This window comes from Saimiri boliviensis, chromosome 21 (genome assembly GCF_048565385.1).
Source record: "Saimiri boliviensis isolate mSaiBol1 chromosome 21, mSaiBol1.pri, whole genome shotgun sequence".
Classification (NCBI taxonomy): domain Eukaryota; kingdom Metazoa; phylum Chordata; class Mammalia; order Primates; family Cebidae; genus Saimiri; species Saimiri boliviensis.
Genome location: NC_133469.1, coordinates 9513890 through 9536633, shown reverse-complemented (window position 1 = coordinate 9536633; position 22744 = coordinate 9513890). Strand labels below are relative to the sequence as shown.

At 54.8% G+C, this 22744-nt stretch overlaps 2 protein-coding genes across 7 annotated transcripts in view; both read right to left on the bottom strand.

Annotated features, from left to right (window-relative positions):
- Window positions 1-1646, bottom strand: part of TNFRSF13C (TNF receptor superfamily member 13C) — an 11275-nt gene extending 9629 nt beyond the window's left edge. For 2 of the 3 annotated variants that reach the window (XR_012515525.1, XM_074391273.1), the window contains exons 1-2: window positions 842-1646; window positions 383-616 (exon numbers count right to left, since the gene is read on the bottom strand). Coding sequence is in view for 2 of the 3 variants with exons in the window: in XM_074391273.1 (XP_074247374.1) it covers window positions 383-616; window positions 842-1148 (541 nt within the window). In the remaining variant the exon portion in view is untranslated. The remainder of the gene's footprint in view (window positions 1-382; window positions 617-841) is intronic. The other variant, XM_074391274.1, reaches the window with a different exon arrangement.
- On the bottom strand, window positions 1561-22744 carry CENPM (centromere protein M). 4 transcript variants are annotated; one of them, XM_003932817.4, is made up of 6 exons: window positions 22612-22744; window positions 21987-22066; window positions 21509-21601; window positions 20647-20726; window positions 19061-19152; window positions 1561-12774 (listed from the first exon to the last, which is right to left on the bottom strand). In XM_003932817.4, the coding sequence occupies exons 1-6, from the start codon at window positions 22666-22668 to the stop codon at window positions 12634-12636; spliced, it is 543 nt and encodes a 180-aa protein (XP_003932866.1). In that variant the 5' UTR covers window positions 22669-22744; the 3' UTR covers window positions 1561-12633. The 4 variants fall into 4 exon arrangements, with proteins under 4 accessions (XP_003932866.1, XP_010341702.1, XP_074247376.1 ...); XM_010343400.3 differs by lacking the exon at window positions 22612-22744 and adding an exon at window positions 22309-22425; XM_074391275.1 differs by lacking the exon at window positions 1561-12774 and having other exon boundaries at window positions 19134-19195.

The window sequence follows — 22744 nt, the reverse complement described above, 5'->3', positions numbered from 1 at the left end:
GGGGAGCTGGCAGGGCAGGGAGTTGGGGAGCTGGGACTCAAGTCTGGCAAACCCTGCAGGAACCAAGCTTCTTAGACTCCGAGAGGGCAGGACAGACTCCTCCCTCAGACAGGGACCCCCTTCTCCAGACCTGTCTCTTCCTCACACTGGGGTCTGGCAGGGGCAGACCTGTTCCTGGCTCCAATCACGGGTTCAGGTGCAGGACTATGTCTTGGTGCCTAGTCTGAGTGCCGAAGGGCAAACACTTCCGCTCTCCATCCATGTCCCCCCATTTAAAGCCCTTCTCTCCCCCTCTAGGGGCCATGCATCATCCCCCAGGCCGTCCCCGCGACCCCATCCCCTGCGCCCTGCTCGGACTGGTTCCCTTATACCCGGAACTCACCCGCCTTGTCTCCGTCGGGGGCTTCAACCGAGGCCGCCCCGCGAAGCCGCTGCTGTCGCCGCCTCCAGCTCACCAGGCCCACCAGGACCAGCGCCAGGACCAGTACCAGGCCCAGGAGCGCGGGGGCGCCGAAGAGCAGACCGGGCAGGGGCAGCGCCACCTCGCCGGCCCCCGCGCCTACCGACTCCTGCGGCTGCAGCGCCGTCTCAGGCGCAGGGCTGCTGGCTCCGGCTGCTGCGGGAGGGGACAGGGAGGGGCGGAGAGGGGCGAGGTTGGCCCGGGAGGGGAAGGTCAGCGGGGGGGGAAGGGGGGCGGTGGGCAAGGGGAGGGAGAGACAGGCGGCGGTGAGGGCTACGCTGTGATCCTGCGTGAATCCTCTCAGCCTTCTAAGCCCCCGGCGATCGGGGCTTCGTACTCCCCGCGGCTGCCAGCGCCACGCGCCCCGTGGGTCCCCCTTACCTGTTTTCGGCGGCGATTTGCGTAGGAGCCTACAGTCCACGCATTTACGGACCAGCAGGTCGTAGCACTCGGTCGGGATGCAGGGCGTGGGGACCGGTGCTTCCCTGCCCCGCAGGCTCCGGGGGCCTCGCCTCATGGTGCCAGCACTGCCGTATGAGCCTTGGGGACTGAGGCTGAGTGGGGCTCCCGGGCCCTTGCGGTGGAATCGAGGGGCGGGAGGGGGGGGGTGGAACACTCCGCCCTTCCCCGCCCCCTCCTGCTGGGTGGGACCGCGCTCCTCGGGCCCTGAGCCCCGGGCTTTTCCCATTCAGCCACTCAACCAGCACTGCCTGGACGGGCCGTCTGCTGGGTACTGGGACAAGGCTGGGGACAGACAACAGCCTCCTCTGGGGCAGGGAGGGGGATGGGCCCTACAGCCAGGACACACCTTGAGTGGCTCCTCCACTCTGCCTCACCAAGGCCGCTCCATGGCCCCGGGTGCTCCTGTCTCCTCCACTAGAGAGAATCTTTGTGCCCTTCTGGGACAGAGCTGGTTGGGGGCATCAGACACCTGCTTTTTTTTTTTTTTTTTTTTTTTTGAAACGGCTTGTTGCCCAGGCTGGAGTGCAGTGGGTGATCTTGGCTCACTACAACTTCTGCCTCCTGGATTCAGGTGATTCTTCTGCCTCAGCCTTCCAGAGTAGCTAGAACTACAGGTGCGGGCCACCACACCGGCTAAGTTTTGTATTTTTTTTTTTTTTTTTTTTTTTTTTTGAGACTGAGTTTCTCTCTCGTTACCCAGGCTGGAGTGCAATGGCACGATCTCGGCTCACCGCAACCTCCGCCTCCTGGGTTCAGGCAATTCTCCTGCCTCAGCCTCCCGAGTAGCTGGGATTACAGGCACGCGCCACCATGCCCAGCTAATTTTTTGTATTTTTGGTAGAGACGGGGTTTCACCATGTTGACCAGGATGGTCTCGATCTCTCGACCTTGTGACCCACCCGTCTCGGCCTCCCAAAGTGCTGGGATTACAGGCTTGAGCCACCGCGCCCGGCAGTTTTGTATTTTTAGAAGAGATGAGGTTTCACCATTTTGGCCAGGCTGGCCTCGAACTCCTGACCTTAGGTGATCTGCCCACCTGAGCCTCCCAAAGTGCTGGGATTATATGCATGAGCCACCATGACTGGACTGGCATCAGACACTTGTACCAGGTCCAAGTAGCAGGGGGTCTGCCCTGAAAGAATCTCACTTGTGCTGATGGGGGAAGGCAGCCTCACAGCAAGGGCACTGGCTCATGTCATCCTGGAAAGTGGGCTGGCAGGCTTCATGGAGGAGGTGATGGTGAGGTGTTTGCCAGATGGAGTGAGGTCTATGGCACAGATGGGGGTGAAGGCCAAAGCGGGGAGCAAAGGCTTGGAGACCCAAACAGGAAGTCCAGGGAGTGCTGGGACTGAAGGGCTGGACTGGGGCTTTAGCACATTAGAGAGCTTGGACTGTGGCTGGGGGACATGAGGGAGCCACTAGGGCTTTGAGCAGGGAGCACCCTGGTAGATCTGCATATGAGCAAGGGGCTTTTGACTGCGGTGGAGGCCCACCCACCCCGACTCCTTTCCTCCAGGGCTATGTGTCCCCTCTGCTGACCTCCATGTCTCACTTTGGGCCCCTCCTATCTCTGCTCCCGTGTTTGGGGTCCCCAAGTGTCTCACCCACGTGTCTCTCTCAGACTGAGCATCAGATGCACACACAAGCCCCCTACACCCTCCTGGTCACATGCAACTTATTCCCCAGGGCCAGGGCTGGAGGCGCCTCCGGGAGCTCAGGACTCAGCAGGGAGCATGGGGTTAAGTGCCACGTGTGCCACCCAGACCCCTAAGCACTCAGGGGTCGGGGAGCACGTTGGGAGGAGAGACTTAGGGGCAGGGGAGGGAGCTTGGGGGCAGAGGGAGACCCTGAGCAGCGGTAAGGTGGAGGCAAACACTCCAGGCAGAATGCCACAGGGGCTAAGGCTTGGAGAGGTGAAGGGGGAGCCTGAGCTGCTCTGGGGACAGGCATGGCCACTGCCACAGGGGATGCTGGGAGGGAGGGAGCACTGGGACTGCAGGTGGGCAGGGCACCAGGCCCTGGGCCCTGTAGAGCCTGGGGGCATCCGGGTAGGAGAGAGATTCCTAGCTGTAGCTACAAGGGCCCCTCTCTCTGGCACTGTGGCCCAGGTTCAGGGCAGGTGGCCCAGAGTAGGGGATGATGCAGTGGCTGGTCATGGAGTGAGGGGAGCAAGGCCAGCCCCTGGGTTTCTGGTTTGGGAGACCCTGAAGGTTCACAAAGAACTCCAGTCAGCCAGCCCTGACTAGTGGGCGCTGGCCCACCCTCTCCATCCCCTGTGCACGGGCCAGCAGCTCCCACACAGGAAGGTGTAGGCGGAGGGGAGCTGTAAAGGAGAAGTGGGGCCGGGGGCAGGTGTGGGTGTATGGTGATATGGGGGTGGGGCAGGTGTGGGTGAGCGTGGGTGTATGGTATGGAGATGGAGGGCAGGAACCTGGAGGGGAGCCAGAGCAGGAAAAGCCTCTCTGTGGGGCAGAGGAGTGGGGACAAAGCCAGAAGACTGGGCCACAACCCTGCCACCCACACCCACACCTCCACCTCCACCTCCACTCCTGTTGGTGCTATTACCCATTAGTGAGGTCTGCAGAGGCCTGAGTCCCAGGCCACTCACTTAGCCCTTGTGCCAGCCATGTGAGCAGACCGAGGCTTGTGGGAACCCAGGAACAGGGAACCTGTCCCTGGAGACGGTGGCCCAGTGAGGCCGGAGTGGGAATTTACAGGAGTTAGGAGGAGGGGGCCCATCTGCCCAAGGTCTGCGTTTCACAGCAGAAGCGCTGGCTGCTCTGACTCCAGCAGAGATTCGAGGAGGTTGCTCTCAGGGACAGAGAGTGGGAGGGCTGGAACCCACTGTCAGAGTTCCAGGGTCCCTCACCTTGGCCAGAGAGAGAGGCCAGCTGCTGAGAGCAGCAGACACAAATGAGACACCCATTCATGTGACACAAATGTTTGCCGGGTGCTTCCTATGTGCCCATGTTGGGCAGGTGCCGGGACAAAAGGCCTGCAGGGTTCGTGTCTGTCATGTGTGCAGGTGCCTGGCCTCACAGGAACCTTTCCACTTGGGCCTCCTAAATGGGGTAGCGGGGTGGGCTGCAGCAGGCTGTGTCACTGCATGGATGACACAACAGTTAAGAGGAATTCACAATCAGACCAATGTGGGAAATGTTAGTTCACCCCTTGTATTCTTTATTTCCCATAGCTCTTAAATCAAGTATATTAATCTTTTTTTTCTTTTGAGACAGGGTCTAGTTCTGTCGCTCAGGCTGGAATTCAGTGGCCTGATCTCAGCTCACTGCAACTTCCACCTTTTGGGTCCAAGCGATTCTCCTGCCTCAGCCTCCTGAGTATCTGGGTCTATAGGCATGTACCATCATACCAGGTTACTTTTTTGTATTTTTAGTAGAGACAGGGCTTCATTGTGTTAGCCAGGATGGTCTCAATTTCCTGACCTCATGATCCACCCACCTCAGCCTCCCAAAGTGCTGGGATTACAGCCATGAGCCACTGGGCCCAGCCAAGCCTATTATTTTTAACAGCTTTAAACAAATGTCAAATGTCTCGGGCTGGCCATGGTCATGACGTGGTCACAAATTGGAGGCCATTGTTGAAGGCAGGCAAGGACCCCCTAGCCCTACAGACTGGGAATGTGGAGCCGAGGCTCCTGGAGGCAGCATCTCTTCAGCTGGGCCTAGCAGCTACCTCATCCTTGCTCCTGTAAGCTAGGAGGAAGGTAGTATTTGGGTCCCACTCTCAGAGGGGCAGAGCTTACTTGGAGTCACACATTCATTTGTCCCCCTCAGGCCACCTGGCTACGAGCAGTCCTTGGGCCCCCTGGGAAGCTTATATTCTCCATGGCCAGTGGTCCAGGCCCCAATTTGATAGTGTTTCCCATCCCTACCAAGGAGGCAGGGCTTCCTAGCAAGGCAGGAGGCTCCGCAGCCTGGGCCCTGTCTCCTGCACCCCAGTGAGCAGAGGCAGGAGCAGCCCAGCCGCAGAGGGGAAGTGGTGCAGTGGGAACAGACCCAGCCTCTGAGTCCCACCAACGGGGTCTGTGGCCAATCTGCAATGTGACCTGGGGTGGCCCACTTCCCTCTCCGAGCCCCACCACCTGCCCCCCTCTTCGGGCCTTGTGAGGCTCAGAGAGAAACAAGAGCCTGCCCATGCCTGCCCCGCCCACGCTCCCAGTGGCCCAGTGCCAGCTGGCCAGCTGTGCTCTAGTGGGCTGGTGGGTGAGGAGAGGTGGGGGCTTCTTGAGACAAAGCCCTGTTACAGTTGCCCCCCAACCCACACACACCAGGGGCGCTGGGCCCGGCCTGTTGACAGGGCTCCAGCACAAAGAAACCTTTTCCAGAAGGTTCTGCAGACTTAGCCCCTTCCCTCCATTGTCCCCTGAGGCCAGGACACAGGCAGAGAGTTGCTGTGAAAGGTGGTCTTACACGTGGAGGCAGAGGGAGACAATGCAGTGGGCTGCCAGGCCATGGACCCTGAGTCTGCGGGTCACACCCGAGTCTGGTGCTGTAGACCAGGGGCCGCTGAGGGCAGCTCCAGGGGGACAGTGGGTGGGTGCTCCCTAGAGCCCCAGACCTGCACAGGTGTCAGCCTTCCCTGGGCCGCCCTCTTCTATCAGAGGGGATGCCTGTGGCATGGGGGCCCCTGCGAGCTAGCCAGGCCCAGAAGGGTACCACAGCTCTATTCCTCCAGTATGCTTGACCAGCCTCCCTGTGAGGACACAGATCCCTGGACTTTACCCCCACCCCTCTCCCTGCCACTGTCCGCAAACAGGAGGAGAACCCCACTGATGTGTGTAGTGTGACAGACTTGGGGGCTGCCTGGTGGGCCCCTCTCCTCTCTAGCCTGCTTTTCCTCTTTGTAAAGTGTGACTGGCCATGACAGGGCTGTGGGAGGAGTGGCCTGGATAGGGAGATGCTTTGCACAGTGACCTTTTCCTGGTCACTGGGCCCTGTCTGCTTCCCCCAGACATCCTTGGGGAATCGCTCCACCCTGTCCTCTCTTCCAAGGTCTCCATCCACCAGGCCTTCTCTGCCTCACCATTTGATATTGCACCCCTAACCCTCGGGCACCCCACTCTTCTTTTTCTCTCCAGCACTCCTCACCTCCCCACCCACAATGTTGTGTACCATTTGGGTTTCCTCTCTGCTTCCCTGCTGTTTCCCCAGAACCTCAAACAGCGCCTGCCTGGTAGGTGCTCAGTGAGTGAGTGGTGAATGACCAGAGGCATCTGCTCAGGGGTCGCCCTGTGCATTCACAAGGGCCTTCCTGTGTGGCATCCTGAATAAGGCCTGGGAGGTTGGCCCTAGCGGACCTCTCCTCCTCTCCCCACTCTCCACCCTGGCCTTACAGCCTCCCTCCACTTCACACACCCAGCCCCCAAGAGGTGGGGGCTCCACTCCCTGTGGTTAAGGGGCAGTGGTCTACTCTCTAAGGTCACATGGAGGGCCCATGCCCCCTATCCCACGGCCATGCTTAGAGTGACTGGGGTTCCCTGGCCGGTACCCATGAAGTGCTGGAGTGCACAGGCACGGAGCAGAGGGCTTGAGGACAGGCAGCTCCAGCCCATAAAGACCCAGGCAGATTGGTGACTGCTTAATGGAAGGGCATGACCTGCCCTCCCCCGGTGTGAGTTCAGGGAGGAACAGGATCGGAGTATCCCAGGCCTCTGCCTCTGAGTCGCACTGCTCTGGCCTCACCAGGACTTTGTATTGATTTCTGGCTACGCCTGCCCCCTCCCAGTTTCCAGAGACCTACAACACTGCATCCTTTCCGCTGTCCCCAGTGAAGGGTCCTTTGTAGCACTGTCCTTGTTTGTGGGAGTTTTGTTTTTTTGAGATGGAGTCTCGCTCTGTTGCCCAGGCTGGAGTGCAGTGGTGTGATGTTGGCTCACTGCAACCTTCACCTCCCAGGTTCAAGCGATACACCTGCCTCAGCCTCTCAAGTAGCTGGGATTACAGGCACCTACCACCACGCCCGGCTAATTTTTATATTTTTAGTAGAGCCTGGGTTTTACCATATTGCCCAGGCTGGTCTTGAACTCCTGACCTGGAAATCCACCCATCTCGGCCTCCCAAAGTGTTGGGATTACAGGCGTGAGCCACCGCACCCTGCGGGAGCTTTTAAATACAAAAGGAAAAAGGAAATCCCCACAAGGGGTGATCCCGGTGGTGTCATGAGAAGAGCTGGAGCCAGAGCCGAGAGAGGCAACTTGAAGTCCTGCCGGCCCAGGCCAGCCAGCAGAGCAATCTCCACCGGACGACCCACGACCCCATTCCCAGAACACCAAAAAGGCTGTTTCTATATGCACCCACACAAGGGGGCAAAGGCACAGAACGAGGCAGTAAAGAAAGACTCTCAAGGGAAAACAGAGGCTGCCTCTGGGGACCTTGGGGGAAACGCCCTTTGTCACTCACACACTTCTGTATTGTTTGCAGGCTTTTCCTGAGCAAGTGTTCTGGGTATTACTGCATAATTAAGATGAAAACTGATTTTGAAGTACAGTGTGTATTCCAGGCCTCAGAGCAGTTTCACAACCAGATCTGGGGTGCTGGGGCCTCTCTGTCCCCAAGGACTGTTCCCCCAAGACACTGTGCTTGTCCCATCCACAGAGTGCCCTCACTTACCCCACCCTGTCCCAGGCCATGCTTCACAGTGAGGTGGACACAGACCCCCTGCAGGCCCCTCCCACCTGCTGGCTCATCTTGAGAGGGCCCTTGCCCCTCAAATCCTGTTTTCTCATCTGGAATATGTCCTAGTAGTACTTGCATCAGAGCCATTGTGAGGCTGTTTTCAGGAGAATTGGGGGCACAAAAATCAAGAGACTCCCTTCTCTCTGAAGACCCCAAGTTATCTTTTTATTTTATTATTATTATTTTGAGATGGGGTCTCGCTCTTCACCCAGGCTGGAGTTCAGTGGCTGCAACCTCCGCCTCCCAGGTTCAAGCGATTCTCCTGCCTCAGCCTCCTGAGTAGCCGTTATTACATCTGCGCGCCACCACGCCTGGATAATTTTTTAGTAGAGATGAGGTTTCATCATGTTGGTCAGGCTGCTCTAACTTCTGACCTCGTGATCCACCTGCCTTAGCCTCCCAAAGTGCTGGGATTACAGGCATGAGCCACTGCACCGGGCCCAAATTATCTTTTTCCAAAAGAGTATTCAGTGAATTAAAAGTAGAGCATGCTGGCCGGGCGCGGTGGCTCACACCAATAATCCTAGTACTTTGGGAGACTGAGGCGGCTGGATCACCTGAGGTCTGGAATTCAAGACCAGCCTGACCAACATGGAGAAACCCCATCTCTACCAAAAATACAAAATTAGTCGGGCATGGTGGTAAATGCCTGTAGTCCCAGCTACTCGGGAGGCTGAGGCAGGAGAACCACTTGAACCCAGGAGGCAAAGATTGCGGTGAGCCCAAGATTGTGCTATTGCACTCCAGCCTGGCCAAGAGCAAAACTACGTCTCCAAAAAAAAAAAAAAAAAAAAAAAAAAAAGGTGGGTGGGGGGCGCGTATAGAAGTCTTTAATAGGCCGGGCATGGTGGCTGATGTCTGTAATCTCAGCACTTATGGGAGGCCAAGGTGGGAGGATCACTTGAGGTCAGGCATTCAAGACCAGCCTGGCCAACATGGTGAAACTCCATCTCTACTAAAAATAAATAATAAAAAAAAATAGCCAGGCATGGTGGTACACACCTATAGGCCCAACTACTCGGCAGACTAAAGCAGGAGAATGGCTTGAACCCAGGAGATGGATGCTGCAGTGAGCTGAGATGGTGCCACTGCATTCCAGCCTGGGTGACAGAGTGAGACTCCGTCTTAAAAAAACAAACAAAAAAAGTCTGGGCGTGGTGGCTCATGCCTGTAATCCCAGCACTTTGGGAGGCCAAGGCGGGTGGATCATGGGGTCAGGAGTTTGAGACTAGCCCGACCAACATGGTGAAACACCATCTCTACTAAAAATACAAAAATTAGCCAGTCATAGTGGCACAGGCCTGTAATCTCAGCCACTTGGGAGGCTAAGGCAGGAGAAATCACTTGAACCCGGGAGATGGAGGTTGCACTGAGCCGAGATCACGCCACTGAACTCCAGCCTGGCAACAGAGCGAGACTGTCTCAACAAAAATAAATAAAAATAATGGGCTTGAGGCCAGGAGTTTGAGACCGGCCTGGGCAGCAAAGCAAGACCCCATCTCTAAATATATACATAAAATAGTGGCTTCTTCATTGCCAGTCCTCAACCAGCTAAGAAGAAAGGCATCAGTAAGCCTGGTGCCACGCTACAGCTGAGGAACTGAGGCTTGCTGAGGGTGCGTGACCTGGCTGAGGTCATGCCACCAAGCAAGCAGCAAAGCCCAGCCTCTCCCATCTCCCTCCACCTCCACTCAGTACCAAGCACCAATTCCGGGCACACACTGATCTTCCATTACTTCCCTCGGTCGAATTGTCTCCTGGACAATATCAATGGTCTCCAGATGGCATGAAGCAACCCCACTCTCTGGCCACCCATCCCCCACCTTCCAGGGACAGCAGGTCTGAGGGCACCTGCCTGCCATTTAAGTGTGGTTCAGCTCTCCTGTGAGGCAAGGGCAGGCCAGCCCCCAACTCCAGAGGGGAGGCCTGTCGGTTCCAGGGCCCCTGCCAAGCTCAGCTGGGAGCTGGCGGCAGTGACAGCACTGTGTTCCCCAGTGCTTGGAAGGTTCCCAACCCCTTGGCTGGAGAATGCAATGCCACTTCTCTTGTTAAATGGTACCAGGTGGCAAGGAAAATGTGGCACAGGGACCTGAAAGAGGTGCCCCATGCGGGCTGGGGGGCGGGGTAGGGGGTGTGGGGAAGGCCTCTGTATGTCTCCAGCAAAAAGTGACATCCCAGAAGAGCAGGCGGGCTGCATCTACACTGCCTTCCTCCCGTGCTTGGACCCCTAACTCCATCAGCCCCCCAAAGACTACTTTATTGCCCAGTCACACTGCAAAGCTACCCTTTTTGGCCCAGGACAGAGGGGCTGAAGACAATGTCACTCTCTGGGAAGGCTGGCCTTCCAGGCCTCTGCTGTTACTGCCCATCCCTTTAGGGACGGATATGAAGCTTCACCTCCAGCCTCTTCCTTCCGCCTTGGAGTCACCCCTCCTCCAGCACAGAGGCTGGCTTCCCCGACCAAGTGCCCAAGGGGCTTATCGCTGCTGGCGAAGGCCTGCTTGGGCCCAGTGCCTGGACTGTGCTGTTCTCACACTAAGGGCCTCTGCCCTTGGCCTATCCTGCCACCCTGTGCCCTCCCTCAATGCTGTGTCCTAGTGGTCCCATCCTGAGGCAGGAACCGTGGCTTGCTGACTGCTGCTTTCTATGGGGTACGGGGTGTCTCCACCCTCTGTATTGCTCAGGGCCTGCCCAGTGGAGATGCCCAAACCCCTTTTTCTTTTGACATAGAGCCTCGCTCTGTCACTCAGGCTGGAGTGCAATGGTGCGATCTTGGCTCACTGTAATCTCTGCCTCCCGGGTTCAAGTGATTCTCCTGCCTCAGCCTCCTAAGTAGCTGGGATTAGATGTGCGCCACCATGCCCAGCTAATTTTGCATTTTTAGTAGAGACAGAGTTTCACCATGTTGGCCAGGCTGGTCTTCAACTCCTAACCTCAAGTGATCTGCCGCCTTGGCCTCCCAAGTACTGGGATTATAGGCATGAGCCATCGTGCCCGGCCTCCAAACCTTTATTCAAGGATTAGGCACACAGGAAAACTGGAGGGAAGAAGCAGAAGACTGGGACTGGCTCTGCTGCTGGTTAGCTGTGTGACTGTGACACCTCCCATGACAAAGGTCTGTTTCATGAACTGTGAATTGGGGAAACGTGATCTACCTCATAGCTCTGCTGTATGAGAAGAGCTCTGTGAAGCGTAATGGGCCCTGCAAATGTCGGGTGACATGTGGGGCCTTGACTGGAATCTACACGACTGACGTCCTCAGCAGAGCCCAAGGATATGCCAGGAAGTCAGCCAGGTAACTACAACCCTTTACTGAGCACTAGGGGTGGGGCCTGGGCTAAGTTCCAGAAGGAACCTAGGGGCAGACAGGGCCACATCCCTGACACCTACAAGGAGTTAGGAGGTAGCCCACCCCTTAGTGAAGGGCATGGGTCCAGCTGTGATGGTGACATCAAAACAGAGAAACAGGCCTCAGGCTGGCCTCAGTGGCTCACGCCTGTAATCCCAGCACTCTGTGAAGCCAAGGTGGGCAGATCACCTGAGGTCAGGAGTTGGAGACCAGCCAGGCCAACATGGCAAAACCCCATCTCTACTAAAAATAGAAAAATTAGCTGGGCATAATGGTACACACCTGTAATCCCAACACTTTGGGAGGCTGAGGCAGGCAGATCACCTGAGGTCAGGAGTTGAAGACCAGCCTGGCCAACATGGTGAAACCCTGCCTTTACTAAAAATATAAAAATTAGCCAGGCATGGTGGCACATGCCTGTAATCCCAGATGCTCCAGAGGCTGAGGCAGGAGAATCGCTTGAACAAGGAAGCAGAGGTTGTAGTGATCTGAGATCACGTCACTGCACTCCAGCCTGGGCAACAGAGTGAGACTCCATCTCTACCAACCAAAAAAAAGGTGCGGAGGCCCTGAGGTCCAAGGTGCTGCCCAGGGTTTCAAGCAGGGTCCATCCTGAGGCCTGAGGGCAGTCCGTGGCACGTGCAGGGTGGAGGTGGGGAGGGCACTGTCAGGTTCCAAGGGAGTCAGGACCCGGCTCTCTTCCTGAGGTTTCTCCTTCTAGACACTCCCTTCACCCCCAAGTTCCCATGTGCCAAGCCTGCTCCATGCAGCCGCAGGAGGCTTGACCTGGCTACAGGACTCCTAGAGTCCAGTTGGTGCCTTTACACATTTCCAATGAGACCCAAGGAAGAAGGAACACAATGGTCACTGCACAATCTCTCACCATCAAACCAAACACAAGCCCTCCAGCCAGCTTCTCTCACTTCTTGCAAACTTCCAACATGGTGCAATTCCTTATTTGTACCAGTTTTTGAACTCTGCTGTGTGATTTCTTTTCTTATCTTTGAAGACAGAGTCTCACTCTGTTGCCCAGGCTGGAGTGTAGTGGCATAATCTCAGCTCACTCCAACCTCCGTCTCCCAGGTTGAAGCGATTCTCCTGCCTCAGCCTCCGGAGTGGCTGGAACTACAGGCACCTACCACCGTGTCTGGCTAATTTCTGTATTTTTGTAGAGATGGGATTTCACCATGTTGGCCAGGCTGGTCTCAAACTCCTGACCTCAAGCGATCCGCTTGCCTTGGCCTCCCAATGTGCTGGGATTACAGGCGTGAGCTGCTGTGCCAGACCCACCCTGCCCTATTCTTAATTGCTCTGAGTCAGTTTCCTCGTCTGCAAAGTCAAAGTGGTAAATTAGACGAGTGATTTTTAAACTTTTTTTAGCCACAGACCTTTTGTTCAAAGGAAACCTTAAATGGAGATGTAACACACCAGCTACTTAAAGACACAAGAATCTTCGAGAGTGAGCGTGGGAGTGGGAGGGGGCTGGAGTCCCATCAGCTGGGCCCCTTGCTGCTTCTGCCCAGCTCTCCCTGCTAGAGTATGGGCACTACAGGGAACCAACCACTGAGGGCTGAGCTGGGGCTGTCAAGCCCTCAACATCCTCAACAGAGAATGTGTATGGAGTCAGCAAGAAGCCATGGGGAGGAGCAGCCCAGGGCCAGCTGCCCTCACATGTCCTCCAGTGAGGGGCCCTCAGAGCTTCTCAGCAGGGACAGCAGGTTCAGAGCCGAGACACCAGGCACGTGGCCGGCGCACATCTGCAGCATGCGCACCAGGCGCTGTGCCATGGTGGCCCGAAAGCCTTCCACCTGCGGGGAGAGCAGAGAACAGCGGTGAGACAGAACTCAACAGCTGGCCCTGCTCCCTTACCCAGAGCAGCTGCAGGGGCTGCCAGAGCAGGGCTGGGGGCAGAGACTCAGGGGCAGCTCAGGGCACCACTGCCCATCATGGCCACGCCCTCATTCATACCACACCTCAGAGTAGCTTCCAACTGCCTCAGCTTCCCCAATCCTTCAAACCACCTCCCGAGACATCCAGAGCCCGATCTCCTGTTCAAGAGGAAATGAAGGCTCAGGCTGGGTAGGCCGATTGAACTTTTTAGGGTCACACGGTGACTGCAGAGCTGAGCTCTGAACCAGAGCTGCTTCTGACCAATGCCTGGGCAGCAGAAGCCCCAAAGGCTCAAGACCAGGGAGCATAAGACACAGCGATGGGAAGGAGGGAGGGACAGTAGGTGGCCCTCACCATGGATAAGAAAGTGCCATCAAAAAGGAATGGCCTTAGGGGAGCTGTGGGACCAGAGAGGGACAAGACTGTCCAAGGCCTGGGCACAGATGCTCTGGACACGTTCGTTTGAAGAACAAATGACGCTGCTCAGTGTCTTCCCCTGGCCAACAGGCAGCCGCAGAAGCATCTCACCTCTGTTTCCTCTATAGCTGGGGGCAGGCCGGGGTGTCACCACCCACTGAAACTGGAGCACTAGAGACCAAGGCATCCTCAACTACCCTGCTCTTACTCCTACCACTTGTCAGCATGACCTCCTTGGTATGAGACCCAGCGTCAGCGTCTCAGTCCTCACCACACTGGCGCCATTGGCAGAGTCGAACACTGCTGTTTACTCCCTCCTTGAAATGCTTTTTCCACCTGGCTCCCAGACCCCCATGCTCACTCAGGGTTCCTCCCCCACACAGGGTGCTCCCTTGCCTTTTCCCAACATCTACAGGCTGGGGCTCCAGAGCTTGGTCCTTCAGTCTCTTCTCCCACTCAGTCCTCAGGTGACCTCCTTCAGTTCTGTGGCTTTAAAACCACCTAGTTGCTATTAACACCCAAAGTACACCTCCAGATCTTCCCTGTGAATGTAACACATGTATGCAGCTGTTTACTTGATTTCTCCACCTAGGTGGCTAATGGACCCCTTAATTTTAGCATGCCCAAAACAGAGCCCCTGAAGCCCCACAAAACCTGCTCCTCCTGCAGGTTTCCCCATCTCAGCTAAAGACAACTCTGTCCTTCCAGTCAGCGCCAAAACCTTCAGAGTCAGGGAGGACTCTTCTTTCTCTCATGCCTCATGGGTTGGCCACAGCAGGGTCTGCTGGCTCTATCCTGGAAACAGCCAGTGTCACAGACCATTCCATCGTTCCCTTCCCTGGCCAGCACTGAATCCACGCTTCACTCCCCTAGGAAGAACTTCTGGACCTGTCCGTTTTTGCCTTAGTTTCCCTTCAGTCTGCTCTCCTCCCAGCAGCCAGAGGGGTCCATTTAAAACCCAAGTCAGGACAGGGCACAGTGGCTCACGCTTATAATCCCAGCATTTTGGGAGGCTGAGGTGGGCGGATCATGAGGTCAAGAGATCGAGATCATCCTGGCCAACACGGTGAAATCCCATCTCTACTAAAAATACAAAGATTTGCCGGGTGTGGTGGCTCATGCCTGTAGTCCCAGCACTTTGGGAGGCCAAGGCAGGCAGATCACAAGGTCAGGAGATAGAGAACATCCTGGCTAATGCGGTGAAACCTCGTCTCTACTAAAAATACAAAAAAAATTAGCCAGGTGTGGTGGAACGTGCCGCGCCTGTGGTCCCAGCTACTTGGGAGGCTGAGGCGGGAGAATCACTTGAACCCAGGAGGCGGAGGTTTCAGTAAGCTGAGGTCGCACCACTGTGTTCCAGCCTGGCAACAGAGCGAGACTCTGTCTCAAAATAAAATAAAACAAAAATACAAAAATTATCCAGGCATGGTGGAGCACACCTGTAGTCCCAGCTACTTGGGAGGCTGAGGCAGGAAAATCACTTGAAACTGGGAGGTGGAGGTTGCAGTGAGCCAAGATTGAGCCACTGCACTCCAGCCTGGCGACAGAGCAAGTCTCCACATGGAAAAAAAAACCCAAGGCAGGCCACATCCCTCCCTGGCCCTGAGCCCTCCAGGAGCTCCCCACCAGGCCCTACTGATCCAGCCCCACTGTTCCTGATTCTTCCCCACCAGCCCTTTGCTGCTGTGCTCTAGCCACCCAGGCCTCCCTTCAGGACTTGGAGCACATGAGGCAAGTTCCACACATGGCCCATGCGCCTGCCGTTCCTCCTGCCACCGAGTATCTCCGTGGCCTGCCCTCCTACTTCCTTCAGGTCTTTATTTATTTAAAAGTCCTGTTTGCAGGGATGCTTCCTGGTCACCCTGTCTAACTCTTGCCTGTTTACCACCACCTGACATGCCACGCTTCCACTTTCCAGTAAATCATTTACTCTGTTTGTTTCCTTGACTAGAACAAAGCTGGGACTTTTTTTTTTCTTGAAACAGAGTCTCACTCTGTTGCCCAGGCTGGAGTGCAGTGGTGCAATCTTGGCTCATTGCAACCTCTGCCTCCTGGGTTCAGCCTTAGCCTCCAGAGTAGCTGGGATTACAGGCATGTGCCACCATGCCTGACTAACTTTTGTATTTTTAGTAGAGACTGGGTTTTACCACGTTGGCCAAGCTAGTCCCAAACTCCTGACCTCAGGTGATCCTCCCACCTCAGCCTCCCTGGGATTATAGGTGTGAGCCACCACGCCCAGCAGGAAACTGGGTTTTTCTTTCCTCCCAAGATGGAGTCTTGCTCTGTCGCCTAGGCTGGAGTGCAGTGGCACAATCTCGGTTCACTGCAACCTCTGCCTCCCAGGTTGAAGCAATTCTCCTGCCTCAGCCTTCTGAGTAGCTGAGATTACAGGCACCAGCCACCATGCCCCACTAATTTTCAGTATTTTCAGTAGAGGTGGGGTTTCACCATGTTGGCCAGGCTGGTCTCAAACTCCTGATCTCATTTTGCATCCGCCTTGGCCTCCTAAAGTGCTGGGATTACAGTAGGGCATGAGCCACTGCACCCTGCAAGAAGCTGGATTTTTTTTTATACTGTTTTCCTCTGTGCTGTGTTCCTGGAACCTAGAACAGTGCTTGGCACTATAGAAACTCAGGAAGTATTTTTTGAATAAATTTACTCCAGATTTGGTGGGCTTTGTCCCTGAAATCTATCTCTAAGCTGCTGAGGCTCAGGTTCTACAACCTGCCTCCTGCAGCAGCTCGACCCAGCCTCCTGCCTCTGGCCAGGCCTCCTCCAATCCACATCACTCCAGAGACGTGACCCAAAAGCCCAGGTCTGACTACAATCATGACTTTGCCCGTGACATCTAGGAAGAAATGACCTAATTTCACCACCACACTCCCAAAGCTCCTTCTGCTGTTGCGTATGTTATATGTCTGTTTATTTCATGAGATTCTGAGAGGGTAGGGCCCATATCTGACTCATTTGTGTTCCCGGGGTCCAGCATAGAGCCCTACCAGCAGACCTAGGACATTATTTCACTGGGTTAATCACACACCTTCCTCTGTTTCCTCATCAATGAAACGGGGAGGATAATTCCTGCCACGCAAAGGCCTCAAGATATATGGTAGGGCTCAAACTCAATTATGCAGAAGAGTGTTCAAAGAGGACAACACCAGGATGAAAAGCGAGGCCAGTTCAAACCCTGGGTCCTTCATCTGAGGGATGCAGGTGTATGTTCCGAGCAGGCATTTCTGCAGCTCCTGCTGCTGGCTGGAACCAGGCTTGGGCCTCTTGCTTCCTGCCTAGGCCATGAGAGAGCCCAGGACCTGGCCTGGCCCGCCACCTCGTGACCACAGACAGAACTGCACCACTTGTCACAAGGCGAGCAGGCACCACTGTCCCCCACCAGCACCTGAACTATGGAGCAAAGATGGTGATTCCCCTTTAGAGATGAGAAAACTAACACTTTGTGGCAGGGAAAGTGACCTACTCAAAGTCACATGGTCAGCAGTTTAGGACGGGAGAGACAGCTGCATACCCACCAGCTGGCTCTACCCCTCACTCACGAGCCGTATGACCCTGAGAAAGTCACCTCTTCTCTCTGGGAGGAAAGCCTGGCAGGGACAGGCACTTGAGGTGTGCCCAGGCCTCAGGTTCCCATCTGTGAGATCAGAGCGCTGATCTGGTCAGGGGCTCTAAAGGTAGTCATCAAATAGGGAAACAAATGTGTGACAGAGTCAAGTGTGTATCGTGATGGATGCATCGACTGAGGGGCAGGTCTGACAGCTGCTGCCATGTGAGGCAGTGATAAGATCTGACCAATCCTAATGTGATACGAAAACATCCCCATTTAGTCCTGGCGCAGTGCCTCACGTCTGTACTCCCAGCACTTTGGAAGGCCGAGGCAACTGGATCACAAGGTCAAGAGTTTGAGACCAGCCTGGCCAATATGGTGAAATCCTGTGTCTATCAAAAATACAAAAATTAACTAGGTGCAGTGGCAGGTGCCTGTAATCCCACCCACTCGGGAGGCTGAGGCAGGAGAATCACTTGAACCCAGGAGGCAGAGGTTGCAGTGAGCCAAGATCACGCCACTGTACTCCACCCTGGGCAACAGAGGGAGGCTCCATCTCAAAAAAAAAAAAGGAAGAAAGAAAGAAAGAAAACACCCCCATTTCTACTGGTGACAGTCACAGACTGCTATCACCAGAGGAGTGTCCTGACACCAGGATAAGGGCCCCTGGTCTAGATGGCGGTGATGGATTGGTGGTGACCGATCATGTGCTGACTCGGTTCTCCCTGCATTGCATCACTTTGCCTTTGGTAACAGGCACAAGACCCAGAACAGAGCAGAAACACAACTCTTCAAAATACATCTCAAAACCAATAAACAGGTTTCCAAAGGAACGGAGCAGGCCTGGTGCATAGGTGGGGCAGCGTAGGCCCTGAGACCCCTCAGTAGACCCCTGGGGGTTGTGGGGAACATATCAACTCCTGCTGATGCCTCTTTAGCAAAAAGTCATCAGGATTTATCTTGCATAAAAAGTGGCTGAGCCGGGCGCGGTGGCTCAAGCCTGTAATCCCAGCACTTTGGGAGGCCGAGGCGGGTGGATCACGAGGTCAAGAGACCGAAACCATCCTGGTCAACCTGGTGAAACCCCGTCTCTACTAAAGATACAAAAAATTAGCTGGGCATGGTGGCACGTGCCTGTAATCCCAGCTACTCAGGAGGCTGAGGCAGGAGAATTGCCTGAACCCAGGAGGCGGAGGTTGCGGTGAGCCGAGATCGCGCCATTGCACTCCAGCCTGGGTAACAAGAGCGAAACTCCGTCTAAAAAAAAAAAAGCGGCTGAAAGCCAGGCGCTGTGGCTCACGCCTGTAATCCCAGCACTTTGGGAGGCTAAAGTGGGAGGATCACTTGAGGCCCGGAGTTCAAGACCAGTCTGGGGAACATAGCAAGACCTCAACTGTACATTAAAAAGTAAATAAATAAATACCTAGCTAGGTGCGGTGGTGCATGCTTGTAGTCCTAGCTACTCAGTAGGCAGAGGTGGGAGATTCACTTGAGCCCAGGAGTTTGAGTCTGCAATGAGCCATGATCACACCACCGCACTCCAGCCTGGGCAACGGAGCATGACCTTATCTAAAACAACAACAGCAACAAAAAGGCTACTTTCCTACCCTCCATGGTTAGTTTCCCCTTGTGAGAAACACCAACAGAAGCCAGTCAGGGCAGAACCAACACCCTACCTATCCATCCATCTACCCACCTACACAACAAACCTCCCTACTGCCTGCTAGGTACCCTGGCTTGGGCTAGGACTAGATCAGGTCTGCAATCCAGAGAGGTAAGGGCAAATCAGGCATTCTGACTGCCAACGGACATGAGGATGCATCAGTTAATGGAGACAGACATTTGCCCGGCCTCACAATCATTTACACTCCAGCAGGAGAGTGGACTCACAAATACAAACACGTAAGACTTAGTTGTAAGTAAGTACGCAGAAACGCAGCGAAAGGAAAAGCAGGCAGCACGTGCTAGAGCCTGGCATATAAGATGCACTCCAGATGAATGTACAGCACCTCCGCTTTACACCTGTGTACCCCAAGGCTCAGGGTGACCTGCCCAGGTCACAGCCAGTGAGCAGAAACGCCAGGATCCTGTGTCTCCCTCTACCTCAGGAGCCGCCTTGCTCGGATACTCAGTGCTTCGGTAAGCATTCCCGATGTGCCCCCTGTGTGCTGACCACCCCGTTTCCCGCACCTGAGTGCAGTGTTGGTCCCTGTGATCAGCATGCTCACCTCCAGGTCACAGTAGAGCAGGGGGCTCTGGTAGGTGTGGGCCAGCTTCACCATGGTGTGCCGGTGAATGCTGCAGTGGCTCTCCCGTCCAGCTGCAAAGAAGCGATGAGTGCTACAGCTGCAATCTCTGTCTTCCTGGATGGAATTCAGGAAATGCTGGGCAGAGTAACTCACTTCCCCGCTCTGGGGCTCAGTTTCTTTCTAGTTGCGAGTGTGACAGTCCTATTCTACTTTCTTTTCTAGGTAGTTAAGAATATCAAATTAGACAATGAAGATAATAATAGCTCCTACCCTACTGAGTCACTCTGGAGTCAGTGAGTTGACATGTAGAAATTATCTGGCCTTCATTTGCTCACCAATTCTTCTTGAGAATTATCTGTGCCAGGTGCTCTGCTCAAGGAGCTAACAGTTCAGCAGGGAAGGCAGACAGGTCAGACATCTCATGCATGCTACAGTGACACCGGGGCTGAGTTTTGAGGTATATGTAGGGGTTACAAGACAAACAAAAGGAAATGTATTTGAGAGAAGCCTAGAGTAACTATAAAGAGTACGGGCGCGGTGGCTCACCCCTGCAATCCCAGGGCTTTGGCAGGAAAATGCGGGTGGATCACCTGAGGTCAGGAGTTCAAGACCAGCCTAGACAACATGGTGAAAACCCCGTCTCTACTAAAATACAAAAATTAGCCGGTCACAATGGTGGGCGCCTGTAATCCCAGCTACGCGGGAGGCTGAGATGGGAGAATTGCTGGAACCTGGGAGACAGTGGTTGCAGTGAGTGGAGATCACGCCACTGTACTCCAGCCTGGGTGGCTGAGTGAGACTGTTTCAAAAAAAAAAAAAAAAAAAAGAGGATGGGCCTTGAAACAGGACCTCCCCAGGTGTGAACCTTAGCTCTACCACTTTTTATCTAGGGGCCTTGGGCAAATCAACCTTATGACTATAAAACTGAGGTAGTAATACCTACCTCAAACATTCATAGATACAAAAAGCAATTACACTGTCTGCCTCACAGTGAGAGCTCAAAAGAGGCTTGCCATTATTATTTTCACTGTTAATATTACAAAGTCTCAGGAACAGCAGGGCTTTTTCTGAGAACCATAAGCTGATCCAAAGAAACAGAGTAACAGGAGATGAGACCAGTCCAGAAGGCAGAGGCCCAACTGCAAAGTACTTTGTGTTTTTAGAGGAGTTTGGATTTTACTGAAAGTCACAGGCAATCACTAGGCAACTCCAAGCAACAGAAGAATTATCTGCTCAGATTCATTCTTAGATTCCAAAGTATGTGTTCTTTTGTTTTTTTAATTTAACTTTTATTTTAAGTTCAGGGATACATATGCAGATTTGTTATATAGGTGAACTTCTGTCATGGGGTTTGTTGTACAGATTATTGTCACCCAGGTATTAAGCCTAGTACCCATTAGTTATTTCTCCTGATCTTCTCCCTCCTCCTGCCCTCCACCCTCTGACAGGCCCAAGTGTGTAAAATACATGTTCTTTCCATCACCCAAGCCACCTTGGCAAGGAGTCTACCGCCCCAGCATTCCCTTGGCTGGGGGTGGGCAGTAGCAGGTGAGGGACGTACTTACCGCCTGTGGCGAGGAAACACACCTTCCCCAAGAAGAAGCTAGCATCCACATGGTGCAGGGACTCCTCTGTGTTCTGGAGGCTGTGGTGACCAGGCCAGGGTAAGAAAACAAACCAGAGAACAAAACTTTACCACAGAGAAAGCAGAAGCCCTTGCTTCTCTGATCCTAGAGGCCAGAGAATGACAAAAGGGTGACATTCTCTGGAGAAATACTTGTCCTTTAATTAACTAATTAATTTTTTGAGATGAAGTTTCACTCTTGTTGCCCAGGCTGGAGTGCAATGGCACAATCTCAGCTCACCACAACCTCCACCTTCCAGGTTCAAGTGATTCTCCTGCCTCAGTCTCCCGAGTAGCTGGAATTACAAGCATGCGCCACCACACCCAGCTAATTTTTATATTAATTTTTTTTTGAGATGGAGTTTCCCAATCTTGGCTCACTGCAATCTCCACCTCTCAGGTTCAAGTGATGCTCCTGCCTCAGCCTCCTGAATAGCTGGGATTACAGGTGCATGCCACCATGCCTGGCTTTTTTTTTTTTTTTTTTTTAGATAAAGTCTTGCTCTGTCACTAGGCTGGAGTGCAGTGGTACGATCTCAGCTCACTGCAACCTCCGCCTCCTGGGTTGAAGTGATTCTCCTGCCTCAGCCTCCTCAGTAGCTGGCTGGGATTACAGGCACGTGCCACCACACCCAGCTGATTTTTGTATTTTTAGTAGAGACGAGGTTTCACCATATTGGCCAGGCTGGTCTTGAACTCCTGAACTCTCTCATCCTCCCCACTTCCTTCCCATCACAAGTTAGATCACTGTCCCAGCACACTCCTGAGCCAGGCCTGCCTGAGTCCTGTCCTCTGGCTCTCACCTGTATTTGCTGTGAAGATTAACAACAAACACGATCAGGTCAATTCGGGGCCGATTCACACTGGAGGGCAAAGGGAGGGACTTTGCCAAGTGGCTGAAAAACAGGAAATTGCAGGACTCAAGATATCCATACCCACCACACAGCCACCGTTTAAATGCTGCCTTTCATGGGGTAGGGTCTGTCAAGGGCTCTCGACCTCACCCTAACCACACGAGGCTCTTGTGGCCATGACTCCTTGGGCCAGCACAGAGGCAGGACAGGGCCAGTCCTATTCAAATCACTCCTGTCTGATTCCCTTTGCCTTAAAGGGGCTCTGTTTAGTCACCACCTCGGCAAGGAGGTTGGGACTTGCCAGCTACGCTGCATGCTGGGAGAAGGCCCAGGGTCAGAGGAGAGGTCGCTGGGCCTCGGGGTTTAGCAGCTAGGACTGAATCCCTCTAGGGTGAGAGACACGTGAGCCAGGCTACTGCCTACTTACACCTTCAGCTCGGAGGCGCAGTCCTCCTTGAGCATTGAGTCCGCCAGCTGCTGCAGAAGAGCATCCTCCGTGCCCACCAGCTGCGCAGGGAGACAGAGAGAGCGGTAGAGCCCCGGACACCATATTCCCTGGGGAGGGCCTGGCCCTTCGACCCACACTCCCGGGGGGATCGGGCCGCCGCGCGCAGGCGGCTCGGAGGGCATTTCCCGAGAAGCGGACCCCGCGAGGCGGCACAGGCTGGTGGGTGAGGTATGGACCCGCTGCAAGCCTGTGAGCACCGCACTTTACTCCCCCGGACCCTCGCTCCGACCACTGGCCTCACCAGGAGTCCAGGCCCCCAGACGCTGACCAGGCAAGTCCAGACGCGGAACAAGCAAGTCCAGGCGTGGAAACCTGCCAATCAGAAGCTGGAAAACGGCCCGCCGCGCACCTATTGGTGAGTGCGTCTCTCAACCTCAGAGAGTGGCTACTCCGATTGGTTCAAATCGTGGCTCTCCGCCTATTCCCCGCCCCCGCCGCAGCGGCGCGCGCTGGCTTGGCGCTTCGGGGAGCTCAGTCGACATGGGGGCTGAAGCTCCGCCAAGGAGGAAAGGCCGGCTGGGGAAGCGGGGCCGCCGGCACCTACCAAAATGGTGGCCGTGTTCAGCCTGGGCAGCTTATCCAGTGGCCTCAACACCGACATCTGAGCGGCAAGGCCGACAGCAGCTCTTGCGGTGCGCGCCGACCTTTCAAACCGCCCTGAGTCCCGCCCCTAGAGC